The sequence below is a fragment of the Procambarus clarkii genome, chromosome 13 (genome assembly GCF_040958095.1).
Source record: "Procambarus clarkii isolate CNS0578487 chromosome 13, FALCON_Pclarkii_2.0, whole genome shotgun sequence".
In the NCBI taxonomy this organism is placed as follows: Eukaryota; Metazoa; Arthropoda; class Malacostraca; order Decapoda; family Cambaridae; genus Procambarus; species Procambarus clarkii.
In genome coordinates, this window is record NC_091162.1 from 13,545,930 (window position 1) to 13,568,005 (window position 22,076).

Here is a 22,076-nt window from a genome sequence, read left to right on the forward strand (position 1 = left end):
AATATGCAGAATGCAAGCCACTTAAAAGCTACACAAATTTAAGTAATTAAATTCTACTTTTATATTTTTCGTGTTATTTTGTATTGGTTCTAGATGAAGGTAATAATCTAGGGACGGTATAAGGCTTGCGGAGAGTGTGGTGTACTCACCTAGTGGTGTTTGCGGGGGTTGAGCTTTGCTCTTTCGGCCCGCCTCTCAACTGTCAATCAACTGTTTGCTAACTACTTTTTTTTTCCACAACACACACACCCTGATGCTGCTTCCTGCACAGGAAGCAGCCCGTGACAGCTGACTAACTCCGGGGTACCTATTTACTGCTAAGTAACAGGGTAATTCAGGGTGAAAGAAACTTTGCCCATTTGATTCTGCCTCGTGCGGGAATCGAACCCGGGCCACAGAATTACGAATCCTGCGCGCTATCCACCAGGCTACCACGCCCATGAGGCAGGCAGGTTGACAGCCTACTGAGAGGCATCGCTATTCATCATTAACGTAAGCATTAAGTAATTGGTTCTCTCTGGGACAGGAAGCCTGTAAGACAGGTAGGGGATTGGGGCCTGACAGCTGAATGGATAGCACTTCGGATTCGCACTCCTGAGGTTCTGGGTTTGATCCCCGGTGTAGGCTGAAGCAAATGGGCAGAGTTTCTTTCACCCTGATTCTACTGTTCACCTAGCAGTAAATAGGTACCTGGGAGTTAGGCAGCTGTTACAACCTGCTTCCTGGGGGTGTGTAACAAAAAGGAGGCCTGATCGAGGACCGGGCCGCGGGTACGTTAAGCCCCGAAATCATCTCTAGATAACCTCAAGATACGAAGAAAACCTGTGTAAAATATATTTTTAATCGCGGACCCCCCCCCCCCCCCATAGGTCAAACTGCTGACTTCCCCATTATGCAACCCACAACAGTTGCCGAACTCCCAGATACCTATTTACCACTAGGCGAACAGTTGTGAGTCGAGAAGGTAGCCACTGTACCACCGAGACCCTGTCCCACCGTGATGGTGGTACTGGGGGGCAGAAGAAGCCGTCACAGCTGATGCAGCAGGCGGCTCACTACATCACTCCTTGTGTACATTCTGCCTCCCAGAAATTGACTCACGATCTCACGCATTATATAACTGAGTGCCCGGACATCAGACCCTTTAGACCTGCCGTCACGAGGAACAAGGAAACGCCCGAAACGCATTGCGTAATAGTGGCTTTAGGCTTTGTATGTACTAGCTCTATCTATATATCAATCCATTAATGTAACATCACTTGTATGTATGTATGTAACTTACCTGAATAAACATATTTATTTATTTAAGAAACTGTGCAATTACCTGATCAGCTTCCGTGTTGCTAAGATCATTCTCATAATCTATAAGAAATTTACTCGTCTAGGCAGACGCTGATGATGTATGCGGCGCGTTTTTTTTGTATAATACAGTCTGCTCCATGACCTAAAACAAGGAGTTAACTAAATAATTAATAATGTCACGCATATGCACTATGGCAAAGGATTGCAATACTGAATTTCCGTTGTTGTGGACAGGAAGTTTATCGAAGTCCGCCCTAAGCGCCTACTGCTGGCCGTTCCCAGGATGCAACCTATGACAATAGCCTAACTCCCGGGCACCTATTTTACTGCTAAGTGAACAGGTATATCAGGTGAAAGGAAACGTGCCCGAGGATTGAGTCTACCGGTTGTGAGCGACATGCTCTCATTGTAAATATGATTCTGGACCAATTAGCGACATGCTCTCATTGTAAATATGATTCTAGGACCAATTAGCGACATGTTCTCATTGTAAATATGATTCTAGAACCAATTATAGCTACACGCGCTGACCAGGAATACGATACCAAGGCCAAGATTAAACCAGCATTTACTCGTCATCTAAGGAACCCGCCAAATCGTTTAACAACCAGGTGCTTATTTTACTGTTGTGTAAACAGAGGCTACAGTTAAGGATTGACGCCCAGTAAATCTTCCCCGGTCAGGATACGAACCCTGAACAAAGCGCTTGCGAAACGCCTAGCGATTGTCTTATACACTCCACCACGGGGAGTGCACGATTTTAAATCTTGGTCCGCGACTTATCATGTAAGTATATTACACTAATATTTAAACCCTGGACCAACTAGCAACATACTTTGGATTATTATTATTATTTTGCTTACGTATGAAGGTCATAGCGACATTAAATGTATGCTAATTCCTTTTTCTTTTCCAGCGGGAAACAACCCGGGTGTCGGAGCGTCTAGTGACTCATATTTCAGTGAAACTATTATAAAAAAAAAATAGAGGGATTCCATCATTCCATGTGAATTCAAATTTTTAGATAAGTTAGGCACCATCTGTTGGAGCGTCCTCAGTCACTGTGCTCTCACGGGGCGAGGGGCAACTTAAATAAACATATTTACGGATCACAGAAATTAGAGTTCCAAATTGTAATCACCAAAGTGATCAATGAATATTTTTATTTCCTTATCAGTGCCTTGTTTATAAATTGTCCAAAGCTTTAAATAATTAATATTACCATTTTTAAAAATAGTTTCTGGTGTAGTTAGCGATGTATTATTAATTTTCACTTGTTGGGTTTTGTAGAGCATGTTAAGTTTCTATTTTGATGTTTTGTGTATGGCTTAAGGCATAAGATCAATCAGCCAACAAAGGCTTAGTAAGGCCAAGAAGAATTCGGTATTAAATTAAAATGTCTGTCTGTTCGAGGTGGAAGGGTGTACTTCTCCTTATTATTTAAAGGGTATATATATACCCTTTAAATAATAAAAGGGTATATATAATAAAAAATAATAAATAATACCCCTTTAAGTAAGATAGGGTACCCCCCAATTCTTGTCGAAATCAACGTTTGTTGATTGATTTCGACAAGAAAGTAATGAGAGGAATATGCCCCATTTCTACATATTATTTACACTTTGAGTTTACATTAATCCTTGAGATATTAAGGGCTAAATTATACTTTCCCGATGGAAAGTTAACTACTAAATTACGACCGTAACAACTCTTCGTGCTACTGAAAAGCCTTAAGCCCAACTCTAAATGACTTCATTAGAGACATATTCACTGGAGTGTATTCAGCTTGCCATTTAGACGACCCGGGTGTGGATCACTAATTCCTCTGAGCTTCAGAAGTAGTAGTCATGTAAAGTTGAAAATTCCAGCATAACAGCAGTAGTGGCTTCTGGAATCTTTTCTTATTAAGACTATTCATAGCTGGGTGGACAGAGCTACTTCCTCACACGTATGGGGTTCTTGGTTCGAGTCTCCTAGAGCTCAGGTGAATGAAATGTTTATATCCACGGTAGTGTGGATGACAATTTATATCGGCTTCTCAGTATATATATACTAAATGTGAAGTTAACGCCGGTACTATTATCAGTACTAGAATGTACTTGTTGGCTTGTCTACAGATTCTTAACATGGTAAATCTGAACGATACTCCAAGGTGCATTGTTAACCACTTGCACTCTGAGGCTACATCATTTTTTTTTTATTATATATATATATACAATACCAGAGTTCTTACATTCTTGTACAGCCACTAGCGTTTCGGGCAAGTCCTTAATCCTAATATTCTCCGGAATACGACCCGCCAAATCGTTTTACAACCAGGTACCCATTTTACTGTTGGGTAAAGAGAGGCTACAGTTAAGAATTTGGGCCCAGTAAATCCTCCTCGGCCAGGATACATTGTCAATCCTATTTCTCTCTGTCTCCATCTTTATGGATCCCGCTATTTATTCTTTAAACAAAGAAAAACACAGTTTCCAGAAACGATAGGTCTATAGATATACAAGGATAAAATGTACAAAATATGTACTATTTTAGCCAAGACAAAGTTCACGTTTTGTGCTAAAGGGAAATATAGAAAACTGAAACTATCTATAAATCTATGTTGTTCTTAGTTCTTCTTCTGTGTTAAATAGATATGCTACAGCCGTCTGTTGTTCGTCAGCTTGCGTTTGCTGTCTGTGCACCTGTTTGTCGTTCGTCAGCTTGTGTTAGTGTGCGCTAAACTTTTCTGTACTAAACTGTATATTTCAAATTCCACATTTGAAATGTTTTTCACAAGGATATTAACTGGTGATAAATATTGGATATTTAAATGACATCTAATGTAATATATAATTTGAATTAGGACTGAGAATGCGAGCTGGAGTAAATTGTCCATGCGTTGTTGGGAGAACAAATTATCTATGCATGGCTATGGGAACAAAAATCTATCCATTGTTGGAAGAACATATTATCTATGCATTGCTGGAAGAACAAATAATCAATGCTTGACTAGAAGATTGAGTCACTTGGAGAGAGAGAAAGTAGTTTGTTATGCATAACATACCCACCCCGGGGCCGCTGTAGGAAGGATACAGGACACAATATGTTTATAAAGTGAACGTTTTTGTTATGTTAACTAAATTAGTGATAAGTGTATTACGGGCTATTCATGCATAAGACAGAATGTATGTCCAAGGATAGAGGCCGGACGTTACGATTGATTGATTGATTGATGAAGATTAAGCCACCCAAAAGGTGGCACGGGCATGAATAGCCCGTGAGTGGTGGCCCTTTTGAGCCATTACCAGTATCAATAGATGATACTGGAGATCTGTGGAGGTGCGACTGCACCCTGCGTGACGGGAGATGTCTCCCCCCGGACGTTATGGTGCCTCATCCAACTTTATAGGTGAAATAGTGCGGGGGACGGGTCGGACATAGGCTAGTCAGGGTCGCCGGAATTGAAGAGTTATCAACGTGCTACGGTCACAAACTGACCCCCAAGAGGGACTGAGGGGGTCAGCCAGGCACGCCAGCTACGCCTGGCTAAATATTTAAACATAAATAATATTTTCTTATAGTAATATAAAAAGTTATTCAAATGATCTCTAAATTAGAATCTAATTTAGATTCTAGATTATGGACACACTCAAACACGGATGTGTTTTTTGTGTCCACAACACACAAACACTGACGGGTTCGTGTGGTCAAGTCCGGATCCGTCCACGAAACGTTTTGGCAAATTGGAAATCCAGTGTTTTTTCCTCTAGAACAGGAAGAATTTGGCATAAACTAGTTCCAAAAATGGTCTCCAGGATGTCAACATGAAGTCTCCAAATTACCTCTAGACACTCTCAGATTTGAAGAGATAACTATCAGTATCTTATATTTCAGTTTCACGTTTAGATCTCAGTACATAAAGGAGTTCTAAGGTTAGGTTAGTTATGATTGGTAATAATCTTTCAGAAATGGTAGACTCCTTCCTCTCAAGTTCAAGTATGTTTATTGAGACAAGAAAGAAATACATCTCAAAGGGATAGAGTAGCTTAGGCTATTTCTACCTCCTTCCTTTCTCTCCATGTTTGCCTCCGATGCCAGAATTATGGGAAAGATACATACTATGGGAGACTGCGATAAACTTTAGGATGTCCTCGATGAAGGATGATACAAAAACACCTGTGTTGTGTTACACACCAACACTGCGTCATGCCAGGCTGGTTGTTGTGTCACATAGCAACACTGCGTCATGCAAGGTGGCACGGGCATGAATAGCCCGTAATACACTTGATATTCAAAGACTCGTAATATACCTCCGGCACACTGACGACCCTCCTGGTCTCCTCACAGCTTAACACACAACCCCACAACAACCCTCGGCCTCCAAATAATAACTTGAACCACACAGAGTGAACTTGAACTTACACTCACCTTGGCGGGGGGGGGGGGGGCAGCCTAGTCACTGATGAGTCAGGCTCCTAGATCACTCCATGAACCCTGACGGACCCTCTGCCTCAGTCCGTCCTCCAAAGAAAGAGCCAAAGGTGATTCCATCCACCCGCCAACCCCCCCCCCCCCCAGGTGTTCATGAATGAAAAACGGTTTACACACGACTCACAACTGATGACGTTCGAACACTTCCGGAACAAGTGCTTCACTGACGAATTTTGTTCGAACCACAACGCTGTAAATGCTTCACCCACGTACTACAAATACAACAGCCCGTCCTCCAAACAAAGATCCAAAAGTGATTCCATGCACCCGCCAAACCCCCTGTTTATGAATGAAAAGCGATTTACACACGACTCACAACTGCTGACGTTCGAACATATCCGGAACAAGTGCTTCACTGACGAATTTTGTTCGAACCACAACTCTATAAATGCTTCACCCACGTACTACAAATACAAATAATTGCCAACAGAACCTAAGCACCTAACCTATCCTATGCCTATATATACACAATATGTTAATATATTATAATATTAATTTATACTTGAGAAAATTCTCGTTTTGAATGACCAGCATGTTAAAATTTATGAATGCGTCTGTGGGGTTGACCGCTGAATGTAATGGACTTGAGTCGAGGACGGGTTGGGGAATCGCACTTGTAAATGCTTCACACAGATACTATATATAAAAAAAAATATTGCCAACGGAAACTAGAGAAGCAACCTAACCAAGGCCAAACTAAACACAATTAAAATATGTAATATTTTATATTTATATTTAAGAAAATGAAAATTTTGTACGTTAAAATAGTCTGAGGACCAATTACCGCAGACAGTCGCAGCGTAGACCCACACAGCCTGTTGTTATCTAGAATGACTATAAAACATGTACCCGGCAGTTAGGTTCAAGTTCAACCACATATATTGAAACAATAATATACATCTCAAAAAAGGATAAAAATAGCATAGCCCTTAGGCTATTTTTTTACCCTCCAATGGGAGTTAGGCAGCTGTTGTGGGTGGCATACTGAGCAAGATCAGTATAGCAGACCTAGAGGGCGAGGGACCTCGATACGCCTTTGCCCCATTAACGTGAATTATAAGTACTTTATATAAAGTGCTGTAACACCAATTTTTTTCACTTTTCTTAACAGCCAAAGTTGCACGTCACTTTACCGTAGTGTTAAAGCGTGTTGGTAACACTGTGATCATGTTGCTTGAGGGGTTGAATTGCGTGGCGCGTCTGCTAGCAGGGCAGTCTGGCATGATAGAGTGTTGCGTCACATGATATTGTGTGAGGCGGCCTCCAGGTGTATTGCTGGAGTGTGTTGCGTCATTATGGTGCAAACGTAAGCTGGCAGCCAGGTAATGTTGCGTCACATGAAGACACTACATGTCAACAGTCTGATAACATTGTGTCACATGATGACACTGCCTGTCAACAGTCTGGTAACACTGCGTCACATGATGACACTGCCTGTCAACAGTCTGGTAACACTGCGTCACATGAAGACTGCCTGTCAACAGTCTGGTAACACTGCGTCACATGATGACACTGTCTGTCAACAAACCCCTAAGCCTGCATGAACAAGGGGACACAGGTGATACACAACCAAGTAACACATAAACAAAGGGGACACAGGTACAAAACAACTAACCAAATGAGTCACAGAGTTATTAAAAAAAGAGTATTTATCAAAAGTGGAAACAGAAAACGAATATAATATACTCAAAAATAAATAGTTGGAAGCCTACTCCATAGGCCTCTCTTGAACACAGAAGAGGGTGAAGGGGGCGCTGTTACGTGACCTAAACAACACCTAGACACCAAACGTTTTTGAGCTAGACTGGAACTCCGGGAGTTTCCCGCAAGCGGAAGAAACAGTCACTGGATACCGCAGAGAGAGAGAGAGAGAGAGAGAGAGAGAGAGAGAGAGAGAGAGAGAGAGAGAGAGAGAGAGACAGACAGACAGACAGACAGACAGACAGACAGACAGACAGACAGACAGACAGACAGACAGACAGACAGACAGACAGACAGACAGAGACAAAGAAACAGAGAGAGAACTAGGCTGCAACAAACTAAATTATTGTCATTTTCACCCATACACAACACCTATTTAACTATATCCAAATATATGAAGCCATTACGATATACATCATACATACACACAACACACACACACTCTGGATGATTATGTATACCCCACTGAAGCCCAATCACTTCCGTCGCGTGATCCCTCCCAAATACCCCAGGCCTAAAGCACTATACATAGTTTCTGATTTAGGTTTGGTGTTCGATGTAGGCCAATCAACTTCTGGAGGGTTATTCAGGCCAACACAATAGTTTAGTGACCAACCCTCAAGTATACCTTTAGTCCTAAATATTGTCCAGGACTAAAGTGTACTCAGTGTAGAGTACTGGACTCAAGAGTTATACCGAGTTGGGATATGAGGACACTAAGAGCTGGGATACGAGGACACTAAGAGCTGGGATATGAGGAGACACTAAGACCTGGCATACGAGGACACTAAGACCTGGCATACGAGGACACTAAGACCTGGCATACGAGGACACTAAGACCTGGCATACGAGGACACTAAGACCTGGCATACGAGGACACTCTGGCATATTTGGCGGGAACACAAAGCCATGAATGAAGCGTGTACTACGAGCCTTGTATTCACCACTGAGGGAAACAGTGAATGAGAGTAGCGCCGCCATGAATGAAACTGGAGCGGCGCGGGGGGGGGGGGGTGTCATTAATACTACGAGGCTCGTCTCCGTTGTTCGCTCTCGACTCACACTCGGGTATCCCGGGTTCGAATCCCTGATGGACATGGATGCACGCGTTTCCGATCACCTGATACCTCTGTTCACCCAGCGGTACACAGGTACCCGGGAGTTAGTCAACTGTTGTGGGTTGCATTCTGAGGGGGGGGGGTCCGTAGTTCGACCTTGGGGTGAAGGGGGACCTCGATATATGCCTAAGGTACATATATATATATACTCAGGCTGCCTGTCCCCGGCACAATGAATTGTTGTATAATGCTCTTTTAATATTGCTATATTATGTAACGCCTTTAATCTTCATGTTCAGCCACTTGGACTGGTCGGTAGAGCGACGACTTTTTAAGGATCTGAGTTCGATTTCCGATGGTCCAAGTGTTAGGAGCAGTTTCTTCCCTCCGTCCTTGCAATCCAGGGATCCCTGACGTCATATGTCCTCCAAGTGTTGCATAGTCTTGTTCTGCACCTTAATTAAGGCTGACGTTGCGCAAGACTTCGTTACAAGTGTGTGTGTGTGTGTGTGTGTGTGTGTGTGTGTGTGTGTGTGTGTGTGTGTGTGTGTGTGTGTGTGTGTGTGTGTGTGTGTGTGTGTGGATCATTTACGGTGCAGCGTTACATAATTTGGTGCTGTGGTTATTGAGTGATTATCAGGACAATTACTACTAATGCTGGTACGATTTAATTCGTCTTGCCAATGATGTAACTAATTACTATTGCCACAGTTTACAGCTTTAGCTAATACTGCACCTGTTGCTAGGCTTCACGTCTCCCACTGAGGGATATTATCCAGGTGCTGCTGTATCCTGGATGTTATCCATGGAAGTTCTTGTTTTTTTTCTGCAGTGGCTGAAGTTGTCTCACCTGCACCTATTCCCTACTGATCTGCCAGACGTAACATACACACATATACATCCACTAAACATAAAATATACTTCGAATTCAAAATTTCCCATCAAGGAACATAAACATATCGAAATAAAACTGATATCAATAAGGCTCCAACATATTGGTTTTACTCAAAAATATATATATATTTTGCGCTGCGCGTACGCGTGCTAGTGGCTTTACAAGAGTGTAATTACTGTACTATACTATGTATTCTCACAAACCTAATGTACCTTCTTGTATATAAATAAATAAATAAAAATAAATATTATCCTGGCAGTTTATGCTACAATAATTTAACTCACAACTTTCCTTGTAGTTCAGAATTTTCGTTGGCAAAGACGCGCCTTTACACCGATGTAAACAAAAAAACCGAGAATTCGTCGCTTAGGCTTCAGAACTGAATGACATAATTCCAAGGTCACAGGGGGAGTATTCCCGCCAAACGTTTACGGCGCCCCAATAGAGGCTACTGAGGTGACCAGCTGCCTCAATATGCCCCCATATGGAGAGCCTCTAGGTGTTCCAGCGACACATGACACAAGTGGTGCATAATAAGGGAGGTTTTGTCTGTGTTTTTTGATTTATGCAGATGTTGCGGTCAGTCGCCAGGTGCCGCGATGAGGCCCTCATGGCCAGGTAGACACCGTGACGTGAACAAATAGGAAGACGTTAGTCTTGACGTCATAGATTTCCCCGTGTTGGTGGCAGAGTCTGGTTTAAAATGGCGGATGGTAGCCGAGCTCGGCAGTCTTCTCCTTCTTCAGCAAGAGTGCGGAGCTCGTCTTCATCTTGCCACTTCGTGTTATATAGACGACTTTCGTGCGACATTACTAGCGGGAGATATATAAGCTGAAACTTCTATTTCAAATCTACACAAATCGATTCCATTTACAATGGAGGGTTCCAACTACGAGGATCTGAGGGCGTCTCTCACGTTCGACGAGCCGCTCTTCGGCCACGGCGCGAGTATCGACAACCTGTGTCAGACGTATCTTGGCGACCTTGACTCCTACTGTCCAGGCTTGGAGCTTCACTACCCCGGCGAGGAGACTTATAACACCGGCCTTCTGGAGCAGATAGAAGCTTTTTCCAAGATGGACGTCAGTGACTGGAGAGGCGAGGTTAGTACCGTCATCAGAGGTCTATTCCACTCTTCTTCAGTAGGGTTCTTCCTTGAAAAGTCTCTTTCTCTCTCTCCCGCGCCCCTTAAGGGCTTTCTAAAGGGCATGCCTCCAGGCCCTTCTTCAATAAGGCTTTTTTTAAGCATTTCAAAGGGCTCGCTTAAGACCTATACCAAAAGGTGCGATTCCCACACCACCCACCAGAAGATGGAGAAAGGACGATGCTTCGGTCCGTCCTGGACCGATGCCACGTTATTGTGACTCATTGTTTTTATCTAAAGCTCTTCTTCAAAGGCATCTAAAATAATGACAGAATTAGAACACTAGAAACCTCCAAATGTATTGGACAGGTTCTGGAGATAGTGAAGTTACTAACATCAAGTTATTACTCAGCTTCCTCGAGGCCTTAGAGGAGGACCTGACTGACAGTCCTCACACTAGACAGCTGCTCTCGCAGTTATTATCCATAATGACAGAACTCCACCTTTTGAAAAGATTCTGGATTCAGTTCTTTTCTTCCTTTCCACAATTCACTGATTTTTTCCAGAGATGCTAGTGTCTCTGGATACTTTTTCCAGAGATGCTAGTATCTCTGGATACTTTTTCCAGAGATGCTAGTATCTCTGGATACGTTTTCCAGAGATGCTAGTATCTCTGGATACTTTTTCCAGAGATGCTAGTATCTCTGGATACTTTTTCCAGAGATGCAAGTATCTCTGGATACTTTTTCCAGAGATGCTAGTATCTCTGGATACTTTTTCCAGAGATGCTAGTATCTCTGGATACGTTTTCCAGAGATGCTAGTATCTCTGGATACTTTTTCCAGAGATGCTAGTATCTCTGGATACTTTTTCCAGAGATGCAAGTATCTCTGGATACTTTTTCCAGAGATGCTAGTATCTCTGGATACGTTTTCCAGAGATGCTAGTATCTCTGGATACTTTTTCCAGAGATGCTAGTATCTCTGGATACTTTTTCCAGAGATGCAAGTATCTCTGGATACTTTTTCCAGAGATGCTAGTATCTCTGGATACTTTTTCCAGAGATGCTAGTATCTCTGGATACGTTTTCCAGAGATGCTAGTATCTCTGGATACTTTTTCCAGAGATGCTAGTATCTCTGGATACTTTTTCCAGAGATGCTAGTATCTCTGGATACTTTTTCCAGAGATGCTAGTATCTCTGGATACTTTTTCCAGAGATGTTAGTATATATATTAAGTGTTAATATTTTAGTTTTCTTGTACTATTAGATATAATTGTAATTAGGTCCTTGGATATGTGTGATACTCTTAGGCTTCGGTTGATAATGAGCTCTAGTAATAGGTTCTCTCAGCCTTCATTGTCTTAACAAATGACTGTCATACCGGATGCTTGACAATCTGTGTGTCTCCAGGACTGCTTGGATTGGGCTGGAAGCGTGTGCAGGCGTCGGGGTCTGGACCAGACCACCGTGGACCTCTGGGTATTTAGAAACACCTGCGGCAGCCTTCTCCTGCAGTACACCTGCCAGGACTTCTGCAGCCTCGTGGGCGCCGTATACGGACCCGTCTTCCACCAGGAGTTCACCCAGATGAGACATGACCGAGATGCTGGTGAGTCGACGCTCCTCTATGTCTGTGTGTGAATGTCTGTTTATGTCTGTGTCAATCTCTTTCCGTCAGTATTTTCTAGACAATCTCCTGCAGGAGGCTGTGGAGAGGGTTGTACTCACCTAGTTGTGTTTGCGGGGGTTGAGCTCTGGCTTTCTGGAGAACCCTGGAGAGGGTTGTGTATGTGTGTGTTTGTGTATGTGTGTGTTTGTGTATGTGTGTGTCACGACACCCGCCCTTTTTGACCCCTGTTGTCCGGTCTCCGCCCATCCTAACGACATCCTCTACACCCCCCCACCCACCACCGTCCCCCTCCCCAGTCATTGTTTCTCTCCTGCGGAAATAACATTAAACATACATCCAATCGACCCGTTAAGCATGTGTCTGACGAGGCGCTTAAAACAATCCTCCAGTTCACGCTCGGAGCTGACAATACTAGACTGTTTTTCTCTCGCGAATGATCATTTGGATTAAGACATCCTCGTTGCCAATCGCAGCTGTCTCACCCGTTGTTGTCTCTCTTCCCAGGTGAGCTGAAGTACGAGGAGACTGGGAGCGCCTCCCCACACGTGGAGTACCCCTGGGGGACCAGCGACACCCTCTCAGCTGACCCCTGGGACCTCACCAACGAAGATATTAAGGACCTGGACAGATACATCGACGCCAGTGAACCTGCCGACCCTCTCAGCGGAGGACTCCAAGAGATGGATCTCTACGAGCAGTCCATTTACTATGGTAAGTGTGTGTGTGTGTGTCTCGCATGCTCTCATTGCCTAGTTGTGCCTGTGGAGGGTCAGATCTAGTTCTTGGATCCCATTCCGTCCCTTGGGGAACGAGCCACAGTCTAATCACTGCCCCTTGAAGCCATGCGTTAGTTCTCTACCCATAATAAGAATAGTTATCATAAACAAAATTAAACCCAATGGGAAAAGCATTAGGAGGCTATAGAAGGATTCGAACTTGTGGATCTGGGAGTACCCAGAGCATCGGTTCGAATCCTCCTGAAGCCTCCTACTGATGTTTCTCATTTATTCATCACGTTCATGTGATTTCTTTGTGCATTAAACTCATTGTTATTATTCATTTGTTATTACTATAATCTATTATCTATTTATCTCTTGTTTATCGTTCCTTCTCTCTCTCTCCCACCTCCAGGCAGTGCCAGTGTCACTCCCGAGCCTGTTGCCCAGATGTCCGCCGGAGGAGATGGCACTCCTGTCCTCTCCAGTGACCCTCTCAAGAAGATACGACCAGACGCCAAGAAACGAGGTGATTACGAGTTGTGATTCCAGTGGGTAACGATGATAATAATAATAATAATAATAATAATAATAATAATAATAATAATAATAATAATAATAAATATATATAATAACACTAACGTTTCCATCTTACAGAGCGAGGACCTAAGAACTGGGAGTTCGTCATCCGCCTCCTGGCTGACTCTCAGACGAATCCTTCGTTGATACGGTGGGAGGAACAGTCGCAGGGGACCTTCCGCTTGGTCCAGCCCTCTGTCATCGCCAGGATGTGGGGCCAGAGGGCTGATAAACCCAACCTCTCCTACGATAACTTCGCTCGAGGCCTTAGGTAAGCTTGGGAGGCCTTAGCTCTCTTGGTCATAATCCAGATACGTGTCCCAGAGGAATCGTCTCCATTTTTCGTACATGAAAAGTAAATATTCCTTCTAATGTCGTATTACGAGTCAATCAATCCCAGGAAATGAGTTTTCATGACTAGGAATTAAGTTCCATACCAGGTGCTCATACGTTACCAGGTAGCACTATGATAAGTACTTGCTCTTACCTCTGCCCTCGCCTCTACAGGTACCACTACACTACTGGAGCGCTGCAGCCGGTGTCCGAGAAACAACTGGTGTACAAGTGTGGTCCAAAGGCTCTCAAGTACCTCATCGAACTGAAGAGAACGCTGTCAGCGTAATCGTCAACGCTTACGCTCACCAGCGACGCTCTCATCAACTCGTTGTCACCACTGGCTTGTCAACGACAACCGCAGCTACAACTGCTCCTCGTCAGCTCTGGCTTACCAGTAAAGTCGACCGCAGCTACAACTGCTCCTCGTCAGCTCTGGCTTGCCAGTAAAGTCGACCGCAGCTACAACTCATTGTTGTTTTGTCAACGACATCAAACGCAGCTGGATTTATTTGTTGTCTTGTAAGCACTATCTTGTCAACGACGTCGACCGCAGCTGGAACTGCTCTTCGTCAACACTGGTTTCCTCAAGCAAACAGATGTAAAAAAAACTATGTTCGAAGTACTTCGCGCGTTCAAGAAGGAGACACTGCCGTTTCCAGCGACGTCATCTGTCTCTTGGAGCAACAAAAGTTTGTCCTGGAATCGGAAGCTTTCCAAGGAAAAAAGGAAAAACAAGAATATAATCATCTATCGGCCGTGTCGTTCGAATATTCCTTCCTTCAAATGGGAAGTGTTTGAATAGCTTCAAGGAACAGATGCAGCGGAATTTACCAATGTGTTCAAAATATTTTGAATTTGAACTGTCCAGATAGAAAACGGCGAGTACTACACCGAAAATATATAAACCTCCTGCATTGCTCTACACGCTCATATATATATATATATATATATATATATATATATATATATATATATATATATATATATATATATATATATATATATATATATATATATATATATGCGAACAAGCCTGAATGGTCTCCAGGACAATAAGCAACTGAAAACTCACACCCCAGAAGTGACTCGAACCCATACTCCCAGAACCCAGACTTCAGTTGCATATTGTCCTGGGGACCATTCAGGCTTGTTCGCATTTGTGTTCCTCACGTGTGCCCCAAAGAATGAGGTGATTTGGTAAAATGCTATGCCCAAGATTACTATCCAAGTGCCGGCGGTGGGGTGGTTCAAATAGCTTAGGCTATCACCTCATTATGTCCGGTCGTGATGGTCAAGTGGATTAAGGCGTCTTGTACATACCAGTTGCGTTGCTTCTGGGAGTATGGGTTCGAGTCACTTCTGGGGTGTGAGTTTTCAGTTATATATATATATATATATATATATATATATATATATATATATATATATATATATATATATATATATATATATATATATACATAACTTATTTATTTGTTATATATTTATAATTATTTATTTGATATATAGTTGAATCTGTTATTCCTATAGCCTAAGCATCCCAATGAACTTTAATGGGAACTGAATTTCAATTTAAGGAGGATTGAATTGTATTTTAATGAGGATTAGATAGTCCTCTAAGAAGAACTGAAGGATTGAATTGCACTCCAAAGAGGATTAAACTGCAGTCCAAGGAGGATTAAATTACACATTAAAGAGGATTGTATCCTCTTGTGGTCTTAATGTTTACAGTTTAAAGCGAGTGCGGATTTTATAAAATGGATTTCAAGGGGGGGAATGGATCAATTTATTGTTAGATTCACCGAGGGACCTGAGTAGCTTACAATTGTACCTGAGTAGCTCACTTTGTGTCATGTCTAGCTCACTTGTGTCATGTCTAGCTCACTTGTGTCATGTCTAGCTCACTAGTGTCATGTCTAGCTCACTTTGGGTCATGTCTAGCTCACTTGTGTCATGTCTAGCTCACTTGGGTCATGCATAGACCCATCGTGTCATGTCCCATTAATTTATTGAGTTATTTATTTCATGTAAATATAATATACCCACATTATAATATATAATGTCATATATAATTCACCAACATAATTACTTTTTATTCATATCATTCATTCTGTTTGTGTAATTACACATATGTCCATTTAGATATAAATATATATATCTTTTAAGGTATATATATATATCTATTTAGACAAATGTTTATTAAACAATATATCTATTTATACATATACATTTATTAAGGGATATATATTTATTTAGACAAATATATATATATGTACATCTGTGCTAATCGCTTCACTAACTAGAGACTATTAGTTACGTGTGAAGTATCTGTTATTATATATTATATATGTTATTAATTATATGTTGTGTGAAGTTATTATAATAAGCCGGATGTATTTATGTCCACTAAAATACACATTTGTGTACATGTGCTTGTACATATATATATTATATACGTCGCTACATGAAGGTACCTTCCAGGAAGGCTGTAATTGGTGAGCGCAATTTGCTGTTGCGCATTTTTTGTGCGCCAATTCGTCTTTTGTATAACAAATAAAGTCATTTATTTTTTGTAATTGTGTGTTTATGTTGTCTGTCGTTGGTAACACTGTTGTTGTCGTCAACTGTCAACACTGACAGTTGAGAGTCGGGGCCAAAGAGCCAGAGCTCAACCCCCGCAAGCACAACTAGGTGAGTACAAATAGGTGAGTACACACACACACACACACACACACACACACACACACACACACACACACACACACACACACACACACACACACACACACACACACACACACTCACACTCACACTCAGGGAGGCCAGGAAAGATCAAACCAGCCCCCTCAGGCAGTATAGTGGGAAGAGGAACTTGAACAACTAATATTATCAAAGAGTCTTACGCTACCTGTACCGCACCTCAGGTTACCTGCCTAAGAGTTGGATCAGCCAGCCAAATATTTCCTAGTTTGCGAACATGACTCTTATACAGCATTAGGAGAGGTTAAGGACGGTGAGGTATTATGATCACTGTTGTTGTGCTTGCGGGGGTTGAGCTCTGGCTCTTTGGTCCCGTCTCTCAACTATCAATCAACTGGTGTACAGGTTCCTGAGCCTATTGGGCTCTATCATATCTACATTTGAGACTGTGTATGGAGTCAGCCTCTGTTACCACCCTTGAGACTAAATAAGGTTCTTCTCCCCGCAGTGTAAAGAAATGATAATAAATCGGCCTTGCCAACAAATGTCTAGGGGTATAGATACATCACTGCATAAAATGAAGAACAATATATTTATGCTAAGGGGGACAAACATAACAACAATTAAATGTATAAATAATAGCCAGAAACATTCTTCAGCATGCAATATCATAGAATAAAATTAATTATTGAGACATGAGCAATATCACCAGAACATGGATTAATAAATGGGATATACACAATCATCTAACCAGATAATTAACATTTATATGGGCTAAAATAACAGTGACCAATGACTTAACTTAAAACACGACTCCTCTCGACAACAGCCGCCACACTTCTGCACGCACTTTGGTCCGCAGGCCAAGCGTCTACCAAAAAATCAACTAAACATCCAAATAAACATTGTGGAAATTCTAATAACAAAATGTAGTACTAATATTCAAAACATTATCAATCTAAAGAGTAGTAAACACTGGTACAACATTCCATACAATAATACGGCAACCAAATATGGGAATTAATCAAGGTAAAACTATAAACACTCGATTGACAACAATGTTCCCACACTGGCCATATCCAAATATGGTCAACCATCCACACGGAGAAACTACATGAGAAATCTAACACAAAAGCCTCGTACAATATAATGCAACTCAGGCACACTACAGCACACTATAATATATGACATACAAAAATCTCATATCATACAACTGGATGCTATATTAATTAGAGAACAAGACAATAAGTAATATAAGAATCAAGAGTAATGGCAGAATCCTAGTAAGATTCGTAACAGCCTCCACCACATCACTTCCTAATGCATTCCATTTGTCAACAACTCTGACACTAAAAAGTTCTTTCTAATATCTCTGTGGCTCATTTGGGCGCTCAGTTTCCACCTGTGTCCCCTAGTGCGTGTGCCCCTTGTGTTAAATTGCACCCCTCTGGTGCAATTGTAATGACCCACAGCCTCAAAGAAGGGAACACAGAGCATTCAGAGAGAAACTTGTCATTTAACACTGAATACGTATGAGTGTTCGCTTCTCCTACCCCCACCCCCTTTTTTATGTTGTACATTTTATTATACAAGGTTATATAGTTACATATCTCATTGCTTACAAAAGGAGAACATTAAGAAGAAATAAGGGAAAGTTTGTTTCCTAGAGGCTGTAGATTTCTTCGAACTCCGAGGACGCAGCGGGCATTTCCCCTCTGGATCGCCACACTGAGGCGCTGGAAGAGAAAGCTTGCTGCTCTAGAGTCTCTTGTAGTGTCAATGAGCTTGGAACCAAGATCCTTTAGAAACCTTCTTGCGCTCTGTCCCCATGGGCCTAGGGTCTTGGACCCTATTGGAACGAAGTTGTACCGATGATCTATTTCCCTGTACTTGGCTGACTTGTCTCTTTCTCTTTGTGTGGCCACGGCTCCTGCTGTGCCGGCAGAGAGGTTGATGTATGTGGTTGCCAGGGTGGATACACAAGTATAGTCCCACGCCAACTGTCTGCTGCCCTTCCAAGGGCGTAATGTGATTCCATCTGGTCGACTGGCAAAGATAGCAGAGTTACGGTTCAATAGATTGCGGGGCTCTCTCTCTCTGCTGGACACTGGGCAGAGGCAAGGCTCGGCTCCTTTTAATGATGCCATTGACTTCGTCGTGTCTGGAATGCCAACCGCCAGATTTTCCACAGTGCAGGCCGTGTAATCCATATTCGTCAGCATCTGCCTCGCCGCAAATACACCTATGAACAGTGTGGATAGGGGCAGCAAGGCGGAGAGCGACTGCAATACCGAGCTCCTGCGGATCAAGACGTGTGCCTGTCGCAGACATAGGGACTGTCAAAAGGAAGCCCCCTGCATGGGGTGCCGGAACAGCTGTGAGGCGTGCACAATTACTGGGGGTTGTTGCTGCCTGCAGCAAAGCTGTGGCTTCTTTGTCTATAATGGGGCTGTCCCAACTGGATTGTTTCTTGGCTTTCAACATGGCTGGTCTGAGTGCCGGGTCTGCCATGGCACCCCATTTCGTGTCGCATTCCGTGCACTGGGAATCCTGTATCTCAGCTACATCACTCAGGGTGTCAGGTAGAATTTCCTTAACCAGGTCATCTGATGCTGAGAAGGAAGACAGGAAGGCTGGGGCAGCAATTTGGGTGGCGGTGCAGACACCCAAGCCGCCGAGCCTAACAGAAAGAGTGGCTTAATTGTTTCCACTGGCATTCATTGAGGGAGAGGTTGACAACTTTTTCTTGCATGGTCTTCAGTAATAGGTCATACTCTTCAAGCTTTGGGCTGTCGTAGGATGGGGCGCAACTCAGAAAGTAGGGTAGCCTCGGAAGGGATAGGCATTTAATGAGGAGATAAAAAGCATCGTCGGCATCGATGTCACCTATCCTGTCTCCCATCCTCCTGAGGTCTGTGATTTTCTTATCAAGGATCTCTTCAATGGCGTTAAACCCGAGGGGTGCTCCAAAGAGAGTGCTGTTAACAACCCTAATGACTTGAGCTCCAGGCAAGGCAGACCTTATTCTAGCTACGATGTCTGGGTTGGAGGAGACTACTTCACAATTGGAAGGGTTCAGGACGAGACTCAGGCTTACTTCTTGCTCCCTTATTTTCCTGATATCTGCCAAGAGGTGGTCTATGGTGCCAGCTATAGTGCCATCATCCAAAATCCAGATGTTGAACTCGCTGGACAAGCTTTCGGTGATTTCTTTTAAGACTAAGCAGAAAAGAAGGGAAGCAAGAGGATCACCTTGCTGAACACCTTCACATGATCTGATTTCGTGTTCGCCAAAGAGCAATTTTGACTCACCACTGTAGCACGATAGTATGAACGGGTAGAGGGGCCGGAAATGGCGATGTACGGCACAAAGTACTGCATCTCTTGTGACCATGTTGAAGGCATTCTTAAAGTCCAGTTTGAGCCGGGCCTTTTCATCAGAAATGTTGGTGATGTATGCTCGTGCTGCATGGGCAGCCGCTTTACAGCCTTAGGGGATCCCAATTCCTAGCTGGATTGGTTTCAGCAATTCAGCCGCTTGCTGGCTGACAATCTTCGTAGCAGCTTTGGCAATCAGGCGTCGGAGAGTGTTGCCAACAGCGATTGACCTGATTCCCTCGTCCTTCTTTTTGAGAGCACAGAGGGAGGCACCAAAAAAGAGGGGCCTGACGACCTCAGGTATATCACCAGCCAGGCACGTGTTGACGAACCTTGTGAGTTCCATAAGAAGATCTTGTGCAGCATCACCAACCGCAGGATTGAACATTTGCTTGATGTGTTGAGGGTTTAATCCTGTAAAGCCGCCTGCTGACCCAGGTGGAAAAGAAAGGCCTGCTTTGTAGACCTCAGATTCACCAACAGTTAATGGGTCTGAACTGGCTTCGGTTGTTGGCCGTACTACTCCTGAGGCTCTGGGTGGGTGCTTGCTTTGCAGGGCTCGTGCTGTGGCAGAGTTTCTAGCAGCAATTTTCTCATCACTAGTGAAGACTCGAATAGAACTTGCAGTATTTCCCTCTACAATTTTCTTGGTGATTTGTGCTCTGATTTTGTACATTTCCGATGCGTTGTTACCATATCTGCGGTGGGTGTGTTTTGCTCGGAGAGGCAGACGAACTAGGTTGTCCCCCCTTGGGTATTCATTTATCGCCCTCAGGACCGAGGAGGCAAGTGATTTGTCCCTCCTTGGAGGGACGGTGAGGCATACATTGCTAAACAAAAGGACATTATGCCACGCTTGAATGTTTTCCGGGGCATCAGTGACCCTTTTCAAAAGAGTGGAGTTGTTTGGCTGCTGCATTTGGGCGGGCTGCTTTTGGTGTGTGTGTTAATGTTCTAGCAGACGTGGCTCTGATCGCTTGGGTGAGGTTTTCAGATGAGATTAAGTTAATGGGAATGTCTTCCCATAACTGTTAATGGCAGCTAGCCATTGCTTCCCTTTGGAGGCTGGTGGGAACCACTGTATTTTACCTCATTGACGGTGTGGAAGTGGATAACACCACCGTTAGTGTTTATGGTATATATATATATATATATATATATATATATATATATATATATATATATATATATATATATATATATATATATGACAGTGTCAGACCACGGAGGAAAACTGAAACAGGAATTTCCTTACGTTAAACAGGAAATTCCTGTTTCAATTTTCCTCCGTGGTTTGACACTGTCACATTTTTAATCACGTGTTTATTTTCGTATTTTTCGTGATTTACACACACATATACATACATTATATATATATATATATATATATATATATATATATATATATATATATACATACATACATACATACATACATACATACATACATACATATATATATATATATATATATATATATATATATATATATATATATATATATTAAGATGAATAGGAAAACCAGGGATATACTGAACATCTTGTTTTAGATTCTTTACTTTAAAATGCATAACGTTCCGAATACTTCTCGTATTCATCATCAGATCTAAAAGAAAAAACAGAAATCACAACCAAATAACTGGTAAACAAAGAACTCATACTCAATATAATTGCCTATCAAAGAAAGGAAAATGATTAAAAAACAAAACACTTAAGCTTACTTACTGTGATCAATACAAATAAAACTTATTAACTGTCACATAGATAAAGCTAATTCAAAAATCCATTAAAGTACAAGAGGAATTTTATAACTACTAAAACAAACAATTCTATTAAACTTACGCAAAAGTGATCAACAGGAGTGAAATTTTATAGTTAATACATAGATACTAAACACTATAACAAATATTCATATAATGACTACAAATCTACAAAACATGTATATAAAATGCAAACAAAATAAGAGACAATTATAAAGTTCTAACCAAAATCTTATAAAAACTCAAATATTAAATAAAACTAAATACCAAAAAATGTATTATATATCCTAAATAAAAGATTATAATAATGTACAATGTCAAGACTTGAAATAAGTAAGAAAAGGCAAAGACATGGTAAACTAAACAAAATTATAATATAATTAAACTTCCAGAATGAACTATAAATCAAATTACAGGTCCTACTGTGCACTATAAAGTGTACAATTGAACAGCCGAAAGGT

At 42.2% G+C, this 22,076-nt stretch overlaps 1 protein-coding gene across 1 annotated transcript; it reads left to right on the forward strand.

Moving 5' to 3' along the window:
- The first annotated feature begins 8,491 nt into the window (after window positions 1-8,491).
- LOC123757166 (ETS-related transcription factor Elf-2) lies at window positions 8,492-14,734 on the forward strand. Its single transcript, XM_045740614.2, has 6 exons — window positions 8,492-10,532; window positions 11,927-12,125; window positions 12,651-12,857; window positions 13,278-13,391; window positions 13,520-13,712; window positions 13,949-14,734. Exons 1-6 carry the CDS (start codon window positions 10,305-10,307, stop codon window positions 14,061-14,063), a joined length of 1,056 nt encoding a protein of 351 aa, XP_045596570.1. The 5' UTR covers window positions 8,492-10,304; the 3' UTR covers window positions 14,064-14,734.
- Window positions 14,735-22,076: the final 7,342 nt, after the last annotated feature.